General features: G+C 27.8%; 5 protein-coding genes across 5 annotated transcripts; 2 read left to right on the top strand and 3 right to left on the bottom strand. All coding sequences in view use genetic code 12, as the record gives it.

The window, feature by feature from the left end:
• Window positions 1-42: 42 nt before the first annotated feature.
• On the top strand, window positions 43-1,047 carry CAALFM_CR09500CA (putative ATP-dependent kinase; the record flags this gene model as incomplete). Its single annotated transcript, XM_711386.1, has 1 exon — window positions 43-1,047. One exon carries the CDS (start codon window positions 43-45, stop codon window positions 1,045-1,047), a length of 1,005 nt encoding a protein of 334 aa, XP_716479.1.
• Window positions 1,048-1,386: 339 nt separating this feature from the next.
• CAALFM_CR09490WA (uncharacterized protein) lies at window positions 1,387-3,894 on the bottom strand (the record flags this gene model as incomplete). Its single annotated transcript, XM_711385.1, has 1 exon — window positions 1,387-3,894. One exon carries the CDS (start codon window positions 3,892-3,894, stop codon window positions 1,387-1,389), a length of 2,508 nt encoding a protein of 835 aa, XP_716478.1.
• Window positions 3,895-4,338: 444 nt separating this feature from the next.
• CAALFM_CR09480WA (U4/U6-U5 snRNP complex subunit) lies at window positions 4,339-5,715 on the bottom strand (the record flags this gene model as incomplete). Its single annotated transcript, XM_711384.1, has 1 exon — window positions 4,339-5,715. The coding sequence occupies one exon, from the start codon at window positions 5,713-5,715 to the stop codon at window positions 4,339-4,341; it is 1,377 nt and encodes a 458-aa protein (XP_716477.1).
• A 524-nt stretch (window positions 5,716-6,239) lies between these two features.
• On the bottom strand, window positions 6,240-10,352 carry AXL1 (Axl1p; the record flags this gene model as incomplete). Its single annotated transcript, XM_711383.2, has 1 exon — window positions 6,240-10,352. One exon carries the CDS (start codon window positions 10,350-10,352, stop codon window positions 6,240-6,242), a length of 4,113 nt encoding a protein of 1,370 aa, XP_716476.2.
• Window positions 10,353-12,078: 1,726 nt separating this feature from the next.
• Window positions 12,079-12,372, top strand: CAALFM_CR09460CA (uncharacterized protein; the record flags this gene model as incomplete). Its single annotated transcript, XM_019475572.1, has 1 exon — window positions 12,079-12,372. One exon carries the CDS (start codon window positions 12,079-12,081, stop codon window positions 12,370-12,372), a length of 294 nt encoding a protein of 97 aa, XP_019331117.1.
• Between the last annotated feature and the right edge of the window lie 3,579 nt (window positions 12,373-15,951).

The following is a 15,951-nucleotide window of genomic DNA, read 5'->3' as shown; positions in this document are numbered from 1 at the left end:
GCAATTCTCTCCCCCACCCCCCCCCCAACCCCTCCACCCCAAATGGATGATACGTTAACTATATCAATTGACTTCATAGATGATCAAATACAACAATATGATTTCAATGAACCATTGATTATTGGTATCAGTGGACCTCAAGGATCAGGTAAATCATATTTAACTAATCAATTATATAATTATTTACAAACCAAATATCATCCGAATCTCAAAACTATACAATTTTCAATGGATGATTTTTATTTATGTAAATCAGATCAAGATAAACTCAATGATTCCACAGAAAATCCATTATTAAAAGGTCGAGGATTACCTGGAACTCATGAATTGTCATTATTAGTTGATACATTTAATAAATTGATCAATAATTATAAACAATTTAAAAAGTCACACTTGGAAAGTGAAAGTGAAAGTGAAAGTGATTGGGAAGTGATTAAAATACCAAGTTATGATAAAGGAGCATTTAATGGTATAGGTGATCGATCTAATGACAAGTATCATACATTAATTGAATCACCAATAGATATAATTATTTTTGAAGGTTGGTTTAATGGATTTTATTCATTAGATCCTACCATTTTACAATTAAAATATTTAACGTCATCACCATCACCATCACCAACACCAACACCAGAAAACAACAACAATCATATATCATTACAATCGTTTAAATTATATGATTTACAAGAAATCAATAAAAACTTACAAAATTATGAATCATTAATTTGGTCATTTTTCAGAATTTCTATAATTTTTCAAACTGATCAAATAAATAATGTATATCCTTGGAGATTACAACAGGAACATGAATTAATTGCCAAACAACAGCAACAACAACAACAACAAAAATCCGTTGAAGGAACATGTGACCAAGTTGGTATGAAAAATGATGATGAAATAATCAAATTTATTGATCGATATATGCCAATTTATTTATTATATTATGAAAATTTATGTGATTATGGAATTAAACATTGTAAAAATTTGATTATATCAATTGATTCTAATAGGAGAGTTATCAAGAATCGAGTTTTAAATAATGTGTAAAGTAAATAAATAACTCTTTCTTTCTCTCTAAGTATTTGTAGGTTGATTTTGAATTTCCAAAAAAATACATTATAAAGTAGGTGGGGGGGTTTTTTTTTTTGTTTTTTTTCAAAAGATTAAGAGATTTATATTTGATCATACCTATAGAGATAGATAGATAGATAGATAGATAGATATATCATATTATCAATTTTTCACATAAGGTAGAAATTAATGTATCCTCGTCGTCGTTAATCAAAATTATACACTCATAATACATATTATACAATCTTATCATTTACATAATTAAAAAAACAAAAAACAAGCTAATCTTATGTTTATGTGGGGGCCACATTTTCTTTATTTAGGAGTTATTCCTCGATTTTTCCTCTTTTTCAAATATTTAGTATCATTTAAAAATGTAAAAGCATTGTTTAATTTAAATTTTAATGATTCATTAATTATTTCTTGATCTTTAATCTTAGTAATTAATTTTTGTTTTTCAATTTCAAATTGGTTATTATTATTGTTGTTGTTATTTAAAGGATTTTTTTCAATTAATTCATCAAATTTCCGTTTATTATTATTATATTGATCAATTAAATTTTCAATTTGTTTATTAGAATCATCAATTGATTTTAAACAATTTTCATATTCTTTAAAAGCAAATTGTTTTTCATTATTTTTTAATTCAATTTTATGAATATAATCATTAATTTGTTCTTGTAATTCCCATATTTTAAATTGTTCATCAATAAATTGTTGATTTTTCGTATTAATAGTGGTGGTAGTGGTATCAGGTGCCAAACTATCATCATCATTATCATCATCATCATCACTTCTCTTTCTTTTGGAATTATTTTCATTTTCAGAAGTTGTAGCTTTGGTCTTACTAGTACTACTACTACTACTACTACTACTATTTGGATTCTTAGATTTGAAATTTTCTAATTGTAATTGTAATTGTTTAATTTCTAATTTAATTGATTCTAATTCTTGAGTTTTTTCATCAATTGATTTATTAACATTATTAATTCTAATTTGACATTGATTTATATCATCTTCAATACTTTTTTTAGTTGACTTCAAAATATGATCACGTCGTCCAATTTTATTAATTTGCCAATCATTATTATGAAATTTATTATAAGTTTCAAGTTCTTTATTTAATCGATCTCGTTTCATAAATGCTTCATTTAATTGTAATATTAATTTATGAGTTAAAATTTTCGCATCATTATTGGTGGTTCTATAAATCCCGGTTAATACATCATAAGAATTTTTCAATGGATTAGTAATATATTCCAGTTGTAATCGTTTCAGTTCATAATATGTTGATTTCAATTGATTTTTGTAATCTTTTGATGAATTTTCATTATTTAAATGATTAGGATTGAAATCGTAAGGTGTATAATGGAATCGAGTTTCAGTTAATAATGATCGTTCAACATCATAAGGAGAAAACTTGATAATCTTGGGTAAATCAGGTAATGGCCATCCAGGATATTCATGGTCATGGTCATGGTCATGAATATGATCATGTTCATGTTCATGTTCATCATTGTAATGATCATTATACTTATTCTTTCCATTTATTTTTGTTTGGGCCATTGTTGTTGATTGAAATAATTTATCAAAAAATGTATGAGAAAAATAAGTCAATTTTTGATGATAAATTGGATAAATATCGGGTGGTAATTGTCCAATAGAATCACGTAAACATACAATTGATGAAATCACTTTAGTTAAATAATCAGGTTTATCTTCATCTGGTTTATAATAAAGTTTAGCATGTTCCACAGTTCTTGTTGGTATTAATCTAATAATTGCACATGGAGGTAAATTTATAATTGATTCTTCAGAAGAATTTTTATCAACTAAAAGGTTTTCTTTAGTTGAAGGTCTTCCTCTAGTCAGATGTCTGCCTCTAGTCAAGAGTCGACCTCGATCCAGTTTTATATTCAGTGTCATAAAATTATCATTAACATTATCATTAACATTATTATTGATATTGACATTACGATTTTGAATTCTTAATAATTTGAAAAAATCACTTTCAGTATCAACTGATCCATCGAAAACTATAAGTAAATCAAATTTAACCTCTTTTAAATCTGGTTTACCTTTACTTATTTGTCCATCATGCGGAATTAAATGAATCGTTACAGAATGATTTTGTATTTTGTGTTTCCCATACCCTTTTTCCTTTGTAGCATGCTTTTTCTTATGCTTCTTAGTAGCAGTAGTAGTAGTAGTGGTTGCTATTGCAGTAGTTGCAGTAGTTGTAGATGTAGTAGTTGAACTATTACTAGTAGTGGTTTTATTTTGAGCTTTCTTTTTAGATTCTCGTAAAACATTATTACCGGAATATCGTATAACTGTCACATTATTATTTGATCGAGAACATCCTAATAATAAAGCATCAATTAAATCAAATAAATTTCGTTTATTATTAATCACAACACCAACATTTATCAGATAATTATTTTTATCATCAATTAAAACATTAATTAAATCTTTGAAAACATTAAATTTCCCACTAGTTTCAGCCAATTTTTCTGGTAATTGTTTAAAGGTCAAATTTTTCGGCATATAATGATCAATCAATAAATAAGGATGATTAGAAACTAATTGACAATTTTCAAGACAAATATCTAATGATTTAATAATAATTTCTCGTCGATCATTTAATTCACAATATTTTAAAATATCAGGATAATGTAACGATACAATTTGATCAGTTAATTCTTTTTGAAAATCATACATTGGTGTAGGTAATTGATAGTCTCCTGAATAATTAATATTAGCAATATCAGGTTCAATAATTGGTGGTTCTGGAGTTGTATCCAAAATTTTCCTTAAATCCATATTTATAGTAGTTTTAGTTTTAGTGCAATATGCAATAATTATTTTAAGTTGGAAAAGTTACAAATATTAAGAACTAATTAAAAAGGTTTTTGTTATAAATGATTCTTCAAAGTAAAGATAAAAAAAACCAGTTGAATTAAATTGAATTAAATTAAATTGAAGATTTGGTTGGTTTGAATTTTTTTTTTTTGTTTTGCGTTTCCGTTGTTTCCTTTCTGTGGAAAGAAGAATTCTATTTAATCCGATCTTCCGGTATAATCTACAAAAGGTTTTCTTCAAACCACCACCCGCCCCGATTAATAGAAGTTAGATATTATTTATAATTGATTGGAGCCACTCAAGGAAGCCTATATTCATTCTGTTAATACAATTTTAACAATAATTTAATCAATAACTACATAAGTTTGTATCAATTACTACCCCCCTCCCCCCGCCTACCATTTATTATTTCCATAATTTTATTGATCTATCCCAGCCACTACTTACTATCCATTTACCAGTACTATTAATATCACAACTCATTACTTTATCAGTATGACCTCTTAAACTTTTGATTTTAATCCAATTATCACTTGACCAGATGTTAACATCACCATCATAAGAACAACTCACTAAGAATTTCCCATCATTAAACTCTGATCCCAATAAATGATCTTGATCTTGTTGTTGATCTTGTTGTTGTTGTTGTTTCTGCATTATATCTCTACTTTGATGATAAAATTTAACATCAGTAATTAATTTAGTATGAGCCGGAATTGAATATAATTCATTATTGGAATTATTATTTTCGAGTTTCCTTAAATCCCAAATTTTTAAACTACAATCACCACTACCAGTGACAAATTGATATCCATTAGGTGACCAATCTAAACAATATACTCCCGCCATATGTTTTTGTAATGTTACAATTGATCTACCTGATCGTAAATCCCAAATATGAACAATACCATCAAGGCCACCACTCATAAATAATCCACCATCAGGATGAATTTCTCCTGTAAAAATAGGTTTTGAATGACCTTCTTGTTCAACTAAACATTGTAAATCGTCTCTTTGTCCTGATAATTTATTCAAATCCCATAATTTCCAAGTTTGATCAAATGATGTAGAAATAATTAAATTATTTATTGGATGAAATAATGTTTTTGTGATTCTATCATTATGAGCTTGTTTAATTGAAACTATTGGTGACGATAATAATAAACCATTTTGGTCTTTTTCATTGTTGTTGTTGTTGTTGTTGTTGTTGTTGTTGTTGTTGTTTTCATTGACATTCCAAATATTGATGGTTCCTTCATTACCTCCAGATACTAATTGATTATCATTATTGTTCCAACTTAATCCTGATATTTTTTCATTATGGAAACCTGATGGAGTTTTTTTAAAAATTGATAAATCTTGACTATTTAATAAATTTATTGATCCATCCCATGATCCACAAGCAATATATTTATCATTATTAGAAATTTTAATATTTGATATTGTTCTTGTAGTTCCTGGTATAAATTGAGATCCATAAATTTCATATTTTGATAGGTTAGAATTTAATTGACGTCTTGATTTTAATATATTAATTTCATCTTGTGAAGGTATTCCAGTTGTTAGTGTTGTTGTTGGTGTGGTGGTTGTGGTGGATTGTTTTAGTTGACGTAGTTTTTGTAATCGAATAGCTGATTGTTTCAATGAATAATTTAGTACTTCTAATCTAACATCATATAATTCTTTTGGTCCTGGGGTATAAAAAACTTCTTCCTCCTCCTCCTCTTCTTCTTCTTCTTGTTCCTTCACTCTTATTTCATGATCTAGTTTGTCAACTTCCATTGTAATAAATATGTGGTGTTTCTTTTATAATTGAAAATAACAAAACAAAAAAAAAATCCCGCAACAATAATAACTTTTCCAAATTAATACTAACTGTTTATCAAGTGATATGTAAGTCTATTAGAACTAAACAACCTTCTTCTTCTTCTTCTTCTTCTTCTTCTTCCTTGTTTCTTTTTTTTTTTTTACCAATGGTGTTTTCAAAATTCAAAATCTTTTTCTATTTCTATTTTGCACATTTTACACGACCACATAGTTTTGAATATTTAACAATTTAAAGTAACATATTACATTCTATTATAAGAACATCTTTCTTTGAAATAAATTTATAATAAGATTAAAATTAAAATCAAGTTTTCTTTTTTGCTAATGGTTAAATTTTAATACTTAATACATATATAAGGTTAAATAGAATTGCCATTTGTTTCAAATAATTACCATTGGTAGCACTAGTATAATTCTTATACTACAATGGGGATAATGAGGCGGGTGATGAGGGGGGGGGGGGGGAAGGGGGGCATCTTTTAATATAAAATTATGGAAATTGATGATTTTGATGATGAATTTATTGATATTTTTGATTTATAAAACGTAAGAATATTTTCTGGTGTTAAAATTTCATATAAATCAATAAAATTAGGAGGAGAATTATTATAGTCTTTTTGGTGTTGGAAATTAGGTTCAGGTTTAGGTTTAGGTTTAGGTTTAGGTTTAGGTTCATAATTGCCAGTAATTATTGATTCCCAATATATTTGATGATTTGAACAATTTGAAGAAATATTAAAATTATCACTTTTATGATTAGTTGATGATTCTATTAATAAATTGGTTGGTAATCCACCACCACCACCACCACCACCAGCATGAATGTTATCGTTATCAAAATCAAACATATTAGTACTGATATCTTCACCATTATAAGGGATATTATCACGGTTTTGTTTATTGGTTAATTTTATAAAGGATTCAACATATTCCAATAATTTCATTGATCGTGATCGTGATCGTGATCGTGATTGGCTTTTATTACTAGTCAACTCCAACTCCAACTCTAATTCTAACTGATATAGAAACCGATTCAATTCATCCAAGATTTCTTGATAAGTGTTTATATCACTACTACCACTACTACTTGATATATAAAAATATAATCCCATTGTTTGTTTATTTATTCTTATTCCGGAATAAATCATGTAACCAATTTGATTAATTATACGAAATTGATAATTAAATTTTTGTTGAATGAAATAATTTATAAATTTAAATAAAATCATTTTATAATAGTAATAATAATTCAATTTATTTTTGGTACTTGGTGATGGTGGTGGTGGCTTCCGTTGATGAAAAATTTGTATATAATTATAAATCACAACATTATTATTATTATTATTAGTAGTAGTAGTAGTAGTAGTWGTTGTTGTTGTTGTTGTTGTTGTTGTTGTTGTTGTTGTTGTTGTTGTATTGGTTAGTTTATATTTGAATAATTCATTTTGACCAGGTAATAAAATTCTACTTAATGATTTATTCAATTGTGGATTTGAAATTGAACTTGTTTTAATTATTGGAATTTCCCATTGATTCATAATTATTTGATTCAAGTTTATCACATTAAATTCATCCATTGAAGTAGATATTAAAACATTAATAAACCTTTGATCATCATCATCATCACCACCACCACCACCACCAACAATTAAAACCTTCATTAAAGATAATAAATCATCAATTTCGATTAAATTTAATGCATCGATTCTTTGTTCAATTGTCCAAATATCATTTTCTAATAACATTATACTACTATCAATGATTTTCCTCAAACAGTCATCATCGCCAATAACATCACTACTTTCATCTTCATTATTGCTGTAATTTTTATATTTGAAACGTATTTTATTTTTCAATTCAACCATTAATTTATAATCAATTTTCCCACCACAATAACAACCACTACAACCACTACCACCACTACTGCTATTTGTAGCTGTTGTTGCATTGAGTAATAATTGATTAATGTAATAAATAAATTTTAATAAAACTTTCTCAATATTTAAATTTGGTCCCAGAATTATAAACGTTATTGATGAATTAATTAAATGATTACATTGAATTGACCAAGAATATAAATATAATTGACAAATTTTATAAAATTTATAATATAAAAATTTACCTAAATATTCTCCTATCAATTCAATAATAATAAATGTTTTAACCTTGTCATTGTTGTTGATGTACTTGTTGATGACAATTTGAAATGATATTGTTGTTGTATCTAAAATTTTATTTGATTTGGCAAGGAGAAGGATTTCCAGAGTTGATCCAATATTAATATAATCAATTTTGGGTTGGCTAATATGCCATAATTTATTATTAGAATTACTAGAAATTAATCGGGGTGATTTATTTGGCAATGATGATGTTGGTTCTAGTATAGTTGGTAGCGATAACGATAACGTCAATTTATTATACTTTGATATATTAACAATATCATCTAATTGTGAATTACTAAATGGAATAAATAGATCAGCATAATCATAATCATAATCATCATCGTTGTTTTTGTTTTTGTTTTTGTTTTTGTTTTTGTTTTTGTTTTTGTTTTTGTTTTTGTTKTTGTTTTTGTTTTTGTTTTTGTTKTTGTTTTTGTTKTTGTTTTTGTTTTTGTTGTTGTTTGATTGGAGCATTTCAAAATTTGGGAATTCAGACGTTATCATCTTCATCATATTCATTGAATTGTAAAACCCTTTACCAATATCAAGTTCCTCTAATTTATAATCAAATGAATAATATGGATCAGTCATAATTGTTGAAGAAGATATAAAGGTACTTTTCTTGATATTGTTATTAATCTTCTTGTTATTGGAATCAAATGTCATAATTATAACATTTAATTTACTAATATCGAATACTTTTTCAGTTTGATAAATAAATTCATCAACATTAATACTATCTTTTTGTGGATATTTATTACCTAATGGTAAATCTTCAATTGGAACATCTTCATAAATCAACAATTCTGATAAATTTAATATTTCATCAATTGATTGATCTCTATTATTAATTGACAGGGATTCTTCCCTTTCTTGTTGTTGTTGTTGAAAAATTAGATTGAATTTAAAAATTTTATAATATTCATTTAAACAATTGATTAAAATTGATCGATTTTTTTTTTCATTTATTATTAATTGATTAATAAATTTCCAAATATTATTAATAAGATAATTTATCACAATATTCAAACCAGAACCAAAATCAGAACCAGAATTGTTATAAGTACCAGCTGTGTTGTTTCTTTTGTTGTAAGATTTTATAAATTTTTGACATTGATTATTGGTCGTAGTTATATCAATTAATAATAATTTATCAATTTTAGAAATATATTGACTAAATACAAATATTGAATTGATTAAATTGACTCCATACTCTTGCCCTTGTTGTTGCTTAAGAAAAAAACTAAGGGAATTAATTGATTCATCACCAATTAAATTACACCAAATATTCTCATATAATAAAGAATTTGAATTTGATTGGGTTTTAGTTTTGTTAGGTAATGGGAGAATTAATCGAATTTTAATGGGTTTTAATCTTTGTTGATGATTTGTTAATAGTAATGATGATGATGATGATGACAAGTTTGTTGAATTTGAACCATTTCGATATATATGTAATATTTGATTATACTTAACAAAAAGTGGTGGCGATGAATCAATGAAAGGTTGAATACCTGGTGGTGGTGGTGTTATTAGTTTGTGATTATTTTCAAGTTGCAGAAAACTTTTAATCACTAAATTTTGTAAATTTATTAATGATAATTTACTTTTAACAATTAATATCATATTTGAAGGTTGTAAAAAATATTGTAAATGATTATTTAATAAATATTTCAATTTCAATTTATTGATAAAATTATTCAATAACAATTTCGGTTTATTAGTTGTACTGTTGTTGTTGATTTCTGGTGATAAGGTTGATTTATTACCTGTGGCAAATTTGTTGAATGGATGATTAATATTACTCAATAATCTTAATCCATGATATAATATTTTATCATCATCAGTTATGTTTAATTGATGTTCTTCATTAATTGAATTAATCTCACCCATGATTAAATTTTTATCATTGACCATCCTACCATCACTACCGCTACCACTACCACTACCATTTTTACCCATCGCCGGATTAAATAATTGACTAAATTTCATTAATATTGAATTCAATTGATGATAATAATAATCTTCTTCTTCTTCTTCTTCTTCTTCCTCCTCCTCTCCTTCTTGTTCATTTATCAATACATCAAAATAAATATTCATAAAATCACCCAAAGTATATCCATTTATATCACCACCCATTTTTTTCAATTGATTAATAAATTGATAATGATTAAAAATTATTAAATGTTCTAATAAATGAGTTAATCCTAAATAATTCATTGGATCATTAAAACTACCAAAATTTTTAATTGTCATTGAACATGTAAAATGATTTTTCAAACCACCGTGATGATGACAATCAGATATTAATAAAACTTTTAGTCCATTATTATTTAATTTAATATATTTATAACATTTATTATTGTGTTGTTCAATTAATGGTTTCTTGAAATTAGTTTGTAAAGTTGTTGCAGAAAAGAAACAATTCATGGTTGGTTGTAGTGGTGTAGTACAAACCTCTAACAAAACATAGTCTTTAACATGTCTATATATATATATATATATTAATGGATTATAGTTTTTGGGGAGGTTTTGTTGTAAGCATCACTACAGAATAATAATTGCCAAATTTGGAATCAACAATGAAGAACAACAAATACTTGAATGCAAAAAAAAAAAAAAAAAAAAAAAGATGCATATGGTAGCGTGGTGTAACAGAATCAGTCAATTATCAACATTAGTTAAACTGTAATGTAAGCTGGTTTTCGGTATATAGACTAATTGTTATGTTCACTAGGAATAATGTTTCATAAGCGAAGTATTTCTACCCCAAGTCAAAGATTCAGATAAGTGGGGATTATCCTAATTATATGATACAGCTTTAAATGAGCAAAATAAATAAAGTCTTGGTTAATAATGATAATCAACAATTAGCACACAGATGTATACTGGAATTCCCCCCCCCCCACGCTCCCCCCCAATTATATCAAATCCAGAACTAATCGATGGTTTTCAAGTGATGGTGGTGAACTTGAGAAATGTAAAGATTATGATCTAGGTGTTAGATTTGGGTGTTGTTGAAAGTAGGAGTGGGGGTGGGGGAAGGAATTGCGCCCCGTGCGCAATAATCTTACAGCCAAAAAAACAAAAACTAAATTGTCGCACCGGATAAAATGAATCATTTCCCGCCCATCCGACAGACCGACCGACGAATCACCACCACCACTGTCACCGCCTCCGCAGATTCGAAACAACTGGTGATGATGATGATGCCATTGTGTAAGATTTCTTTGTAGAAATTGTAATATACAGCAAATGAATTAAAAATGGTAGATCTTATCAGCACAAGAGTGCCCTCCGCACTATCCCCCTTTTAATGATCAATTTGTTTTTTCAGATCTAGAGTGTTTGTTGTTGATAGATTAGATTAGCAAATCTATTTATTGGGGGGGGGGAAGAGATTACAATTAGAACTAAGAGATAACAACCAATACACAAAAATTAAGGTTTGTGGTTTGTTAGTAAGTAAGTAAGTAAGTTAGTAAGTAGTAGTTAACTGATAAGAAGAAAAAGAAAAAAGAGTATTTGGTTTGGACACTAACTACACTTTAAGGCGGGAACTGAGTGACTAAAGAATAGAGGGCGGGGCGGGGTAGTGGGAAAATGATCAAAAATAGAATGAGACTAAGAGAAAGAAGAAAAAAAAAGAAATGTGAAATTTGAAATTTGCCCCTATTTTTTTGAGTATTGTACACGCCCCCTCTTACACACATTCTCTCTCTCACTTTCACTATAGAAGGGAAGGAAGGAAGGAAGGAAGGAAGAAAAAAAAAAAAAGAAATTCTTTTTTTTGGGAGTGGGAGTGTACGTCATTCAATTTGCTTCTTTATTGCTCATTCTTCTTCTTTCAACAACATCACACACAAAAACTTCTTCTTCTTCTTCTTTTCAACCAACTCAACCATCATCCAATATAATCTTCATTAGATCGCCTCGCCTCCATATTTTTTATTTTTTATTTTTACTATTTTTACTGTTTTTGTTTATCACAATAATATCCAAATATTAACTTCTTACAACACCCAACATCCAACAACAACTTAAATCAATTTAACTAGAATAATTATACCACATTAGAAATCCATATATACATACATACTCAACTCCCTCCCACATAGACCACATATACACTTGTAACTATTAGTTTCTTAAAATAATGGACCCAAATATTCAATACGGAGGTAACAGTTTACCTACATCTACATCTACATCTACATCTACATCTACACCAAGTCCAGACATTATCAACCTCAACCTTAATGACAATAGTAATTTCCCTAATATGTTTTTCAATTTTAATGACAATATCAATAGTATCAATAATATTAGAATGAGATATTATGTTTCTAAATCATTTGAAGATGATATAGAATTTTTACCAATTAGAAGAAAATTTAATGCTGCTCAAGCTGCTTCATTTTCACCATCTGCATTTTCACCTTCTCATTGATTGAGTTTTTTAAAAAAAAAGGTCTTTTTATTTTTACTGCTACTACTAATAATGTATAGAATTGTTTTAATTTTTTATTTTTAATGTACTTTTATTTCTTTTAGATATCATATTATATTATATTGTATTTTTGATTATTTGATTATTTTGGTAGTGTATGTGTTATGTGTAGTGTAGTCTTTCTTGTAGTGCTCGTTCCTGTATGTAATTAATTGCCATACGTCGTCTTTCACTCAGAATTCAACAGTGAGTTTATATACTGAGGCAATCTCCATGCAAAACAACAACAAGTAATAACTAGAAGTTTGAGATTATATTAGCAAGTTTACCCTTTAAGTAAATAATACTTCCAAAGGGGGGGGAGGGGGGTCTGGTCTTTTTAAGTATTTAATTTGTTTTGTTATGTTTTTCCAATTCCAACTTTGCTCACCCTCGTCCACCCTCCTCCGTCCCCCGAAACAAAAATACTTTTTTGTGTGTATTACTTGCAATATATTTCTTTTACTATTATAGTATTCACTCATGTATAACAAGCCCCTTTAGGGAAGCTCTTGGAATTGATAATAAAATTGTTGAATGTGATACTCAAAACGACAATAACTGCAATAGTGACGGTAGTGGTGGTGGTGCATGTAACTTTTTCTTCTTCTTCTCGCTCTGCTACCAATTGAATGTCCGTTATTTTTTTTTTTTGTTGCTGGTATTTGCAACTATTATATAATTAGTTCAGTCCAAACAGTTTATTATTCCTCTCTTCAAATGAGCTTAGTATAGGATTGAATTGGTTTTCTTCTGTATAGTAACAGCCACCAACTAATTAAACAACTGTACTACAATCTTTGTTTTCTGTATTTTTTCAAGCTGGAATTTTCTTAACGTTTGGAGGGAGAAAGCAGCAGCAGCAGCAGCAGCAGCAACCACACACTTAGTCTTATCTAATTAACTTAACAAATACTAATAGATTGTATTCTGGATTAACTTCTACAATAGTCAAAAAAATTTATATAAAAAACAATAAAATAAAAACATTCTATTAATCTAATCTAATCTAATCTATAATGTAATATAATATAATATAAATCAAAAACTATACCAATCTATAATAGTGGTATAGTTTAAATGCTATAATGTAAGTTATAGTTAGTTAGTAGTAATAAAGGGATAATAATAAATAATCAAGTTATACATAATTCAAATCCGACCATTCAAATATCTTGGAAAACGGCAAATTATCTCCTCAATCCTAGCAAATGGGGTCACCACCACTATTCAAAAAAAAGTTTTTATGAACATAAAATTACTAATCGCATAACCCAAACCTTTTGTTAATTCCAATCAATACTTGTCAAAATTTTTTCATCAAATGGTGGGATTTCTAGGGCCTTTTATCTTGTTCCATAGAATCAATTCATGTATGTATGTATGTATGTATGTATGTTACGACAACTTTTTTTGAACGTGGTGTCGCCACCACCATCATCTTAATCATATCATTTTATGTACAAATATCTTTCTTTCCATTATTATTACTACTACTATAAATCAATGAAAAATTAAAGAAAGAAAGTAAAAAACTTGAATTTTTGAGAAATGGGCAAAACTGTGCATTTAGCACCCATCCCCCCCCTCMCCCGCCATAAAGCCATCCCATTCTATATAAGGAAGGTTTTTTGTTTTCATCCCTTTGAAGGACAAGCAAAACGGGGTGGTGGTGGTTTATTTTATTTTGGATCACCTTACCAAAAAGGGATAGATGGATAGTTGGACATCCCCTCCCCTCCCCCTCCTCCACCCACCCATCATCTAAACTCTCTTATCCTATCCAATGGGAACCTTGTTACTCATTTTTATTCCGTAAATGCAATATGTTGCCTCCTCTTCTTCTTTCTCCTGGACTTGTAATTTCTTATTTTTTTTTTTCATTCCTTTTCTCTCATTTTGATATCAAGAAAATGAACTTGCCCTTTAATAATATTTTCTTGATAAAACTCGAGGTGGTGGTGAATTCTTGGAATCCCTTTAATTCATTAATTGATTGATATGGTAATATAAACAAAACCAAAAAAAAAAAAACAGGCAATCCTTGCAGCATTAGTGGTAGTGGATGTATCATCAGTCTGTATATACTATTCTTTACAAGTAGATTTTGTTGGTTTTGTTGTTGGCTTGTTGGTTTTTCGTTTGTACAATTATTGACTAATAAGACAACCGAACGCTAGAATTTTGATTCAATTTACAATCTACAATCTACTTACTTACTTACTACTTTATTCCTGTTCCGGGATAATTATTAACTCATCATCATCAACAACAACGCCTCGTTTGGGAATTTTCTTTCAAATTCCAACCAATTGAAAGAATATCTGCATATGTAAGAATATTATTGGCGTGTATGTTATATAGCTTGCTTTTGATTAATTAATATTTACTTCAAGGGCATTCACATACATACATATAAACCTTTTTTTTTTTTTTTACCTTGAATTACCCAACAAAACAAACATTTCAAGACTCAAAAAAAAGGGCAAGTTTAAGGAAGATACAAAGTTTCTTTTTATGTCTAACCATATTGTTTCATTTAGTTATTTATTGGACTATAAATACCTCATAAATTGGATACATCAATGAAAGAAAGAAAGAGAGAAAGAAACAAAGAAAGAAACAAAGAAAAACAAAAAAACTTTACTCATATCTCACAATTATAACAAGTTGGATTTTACACTTATCATCATTCATCACATTTTATACGCCATTTTTTTTTTTTTGCATGTAATAAGATCAGCTTTGTATATGAGAATTTATTGGGGTGTAAACAAAAGGGTGAGTGAGTGAGTCAACATGTAGTGATGAGTAGGGAAAACAGAATTGGGGTTGTTGAATATGATGATAATTAGGAGGTTGTGTGTAAAAGTTTTTGAATAAATCAAAAAGTATCAATGATTTGGTTGTGTGAGAGTTCTTTTTCTTTTTTTTTCTTCGTGGATTTTAATTCTAAGAAGATTATTACTAACTGAAGAATAATATTTTTTAGCAAAAAAAGATATTCGAATACAATCTTTGTTCTAGTATATTACTGTTTGTTATAGTTTAATATATGTTATTATTAGTAGTAGTAGTATTATTATTATAGTTTTTGCTTTATAATAATCATTTTAAAAGAAATGTAGAATTCAATCCACATTGTGTTGATAATAGAAAAAGAGAGGTGACCAACAAAACAATAATTGTATAATGGTTTAGACTCAAGATAGTAGTATATACAAATCTTATGAATATCTTTTAAGAACTCTTCTAACTTGAAATAAACTAAATTTAAACAACAATAATTGAATTCTTCTTTCTTCTTGGACTGGCTTCTAGAGCATTTGTTTTTCCTGTCGTGCAAAAAATTGTAAATACTACCTTGGAGCTAGCTTATTTGAAACTTCAATTATCATCTGAAGGAGCGATTATGTAAGCCCAGCCAGGTTTAAATCATGACAGTCAGGAACAACATAAATGAATGTTTTCTATCTATCTAATTTGAAATCACCAAAACACCAAAAAAAAAAAAAAATTCAATGAATTACTAAAATCCAT

The sequence above is a fragment of the Candida albicans genome, chromosome R (assembly GCF_000182965.3).
Source record: "Candida albicans SC5314 chromosome R, complete sequence".
NCBI classification, from domain to species: domain Eukaryota; kingdom Fungi; phylum Ascomycota; class Pichiomycetes; order Serinales; family Debaryomycetaceae; genus Candida; species Candida albicans.
This window is presented reverse-complemented; position numbering and strand designations above follow the sequence as displayed.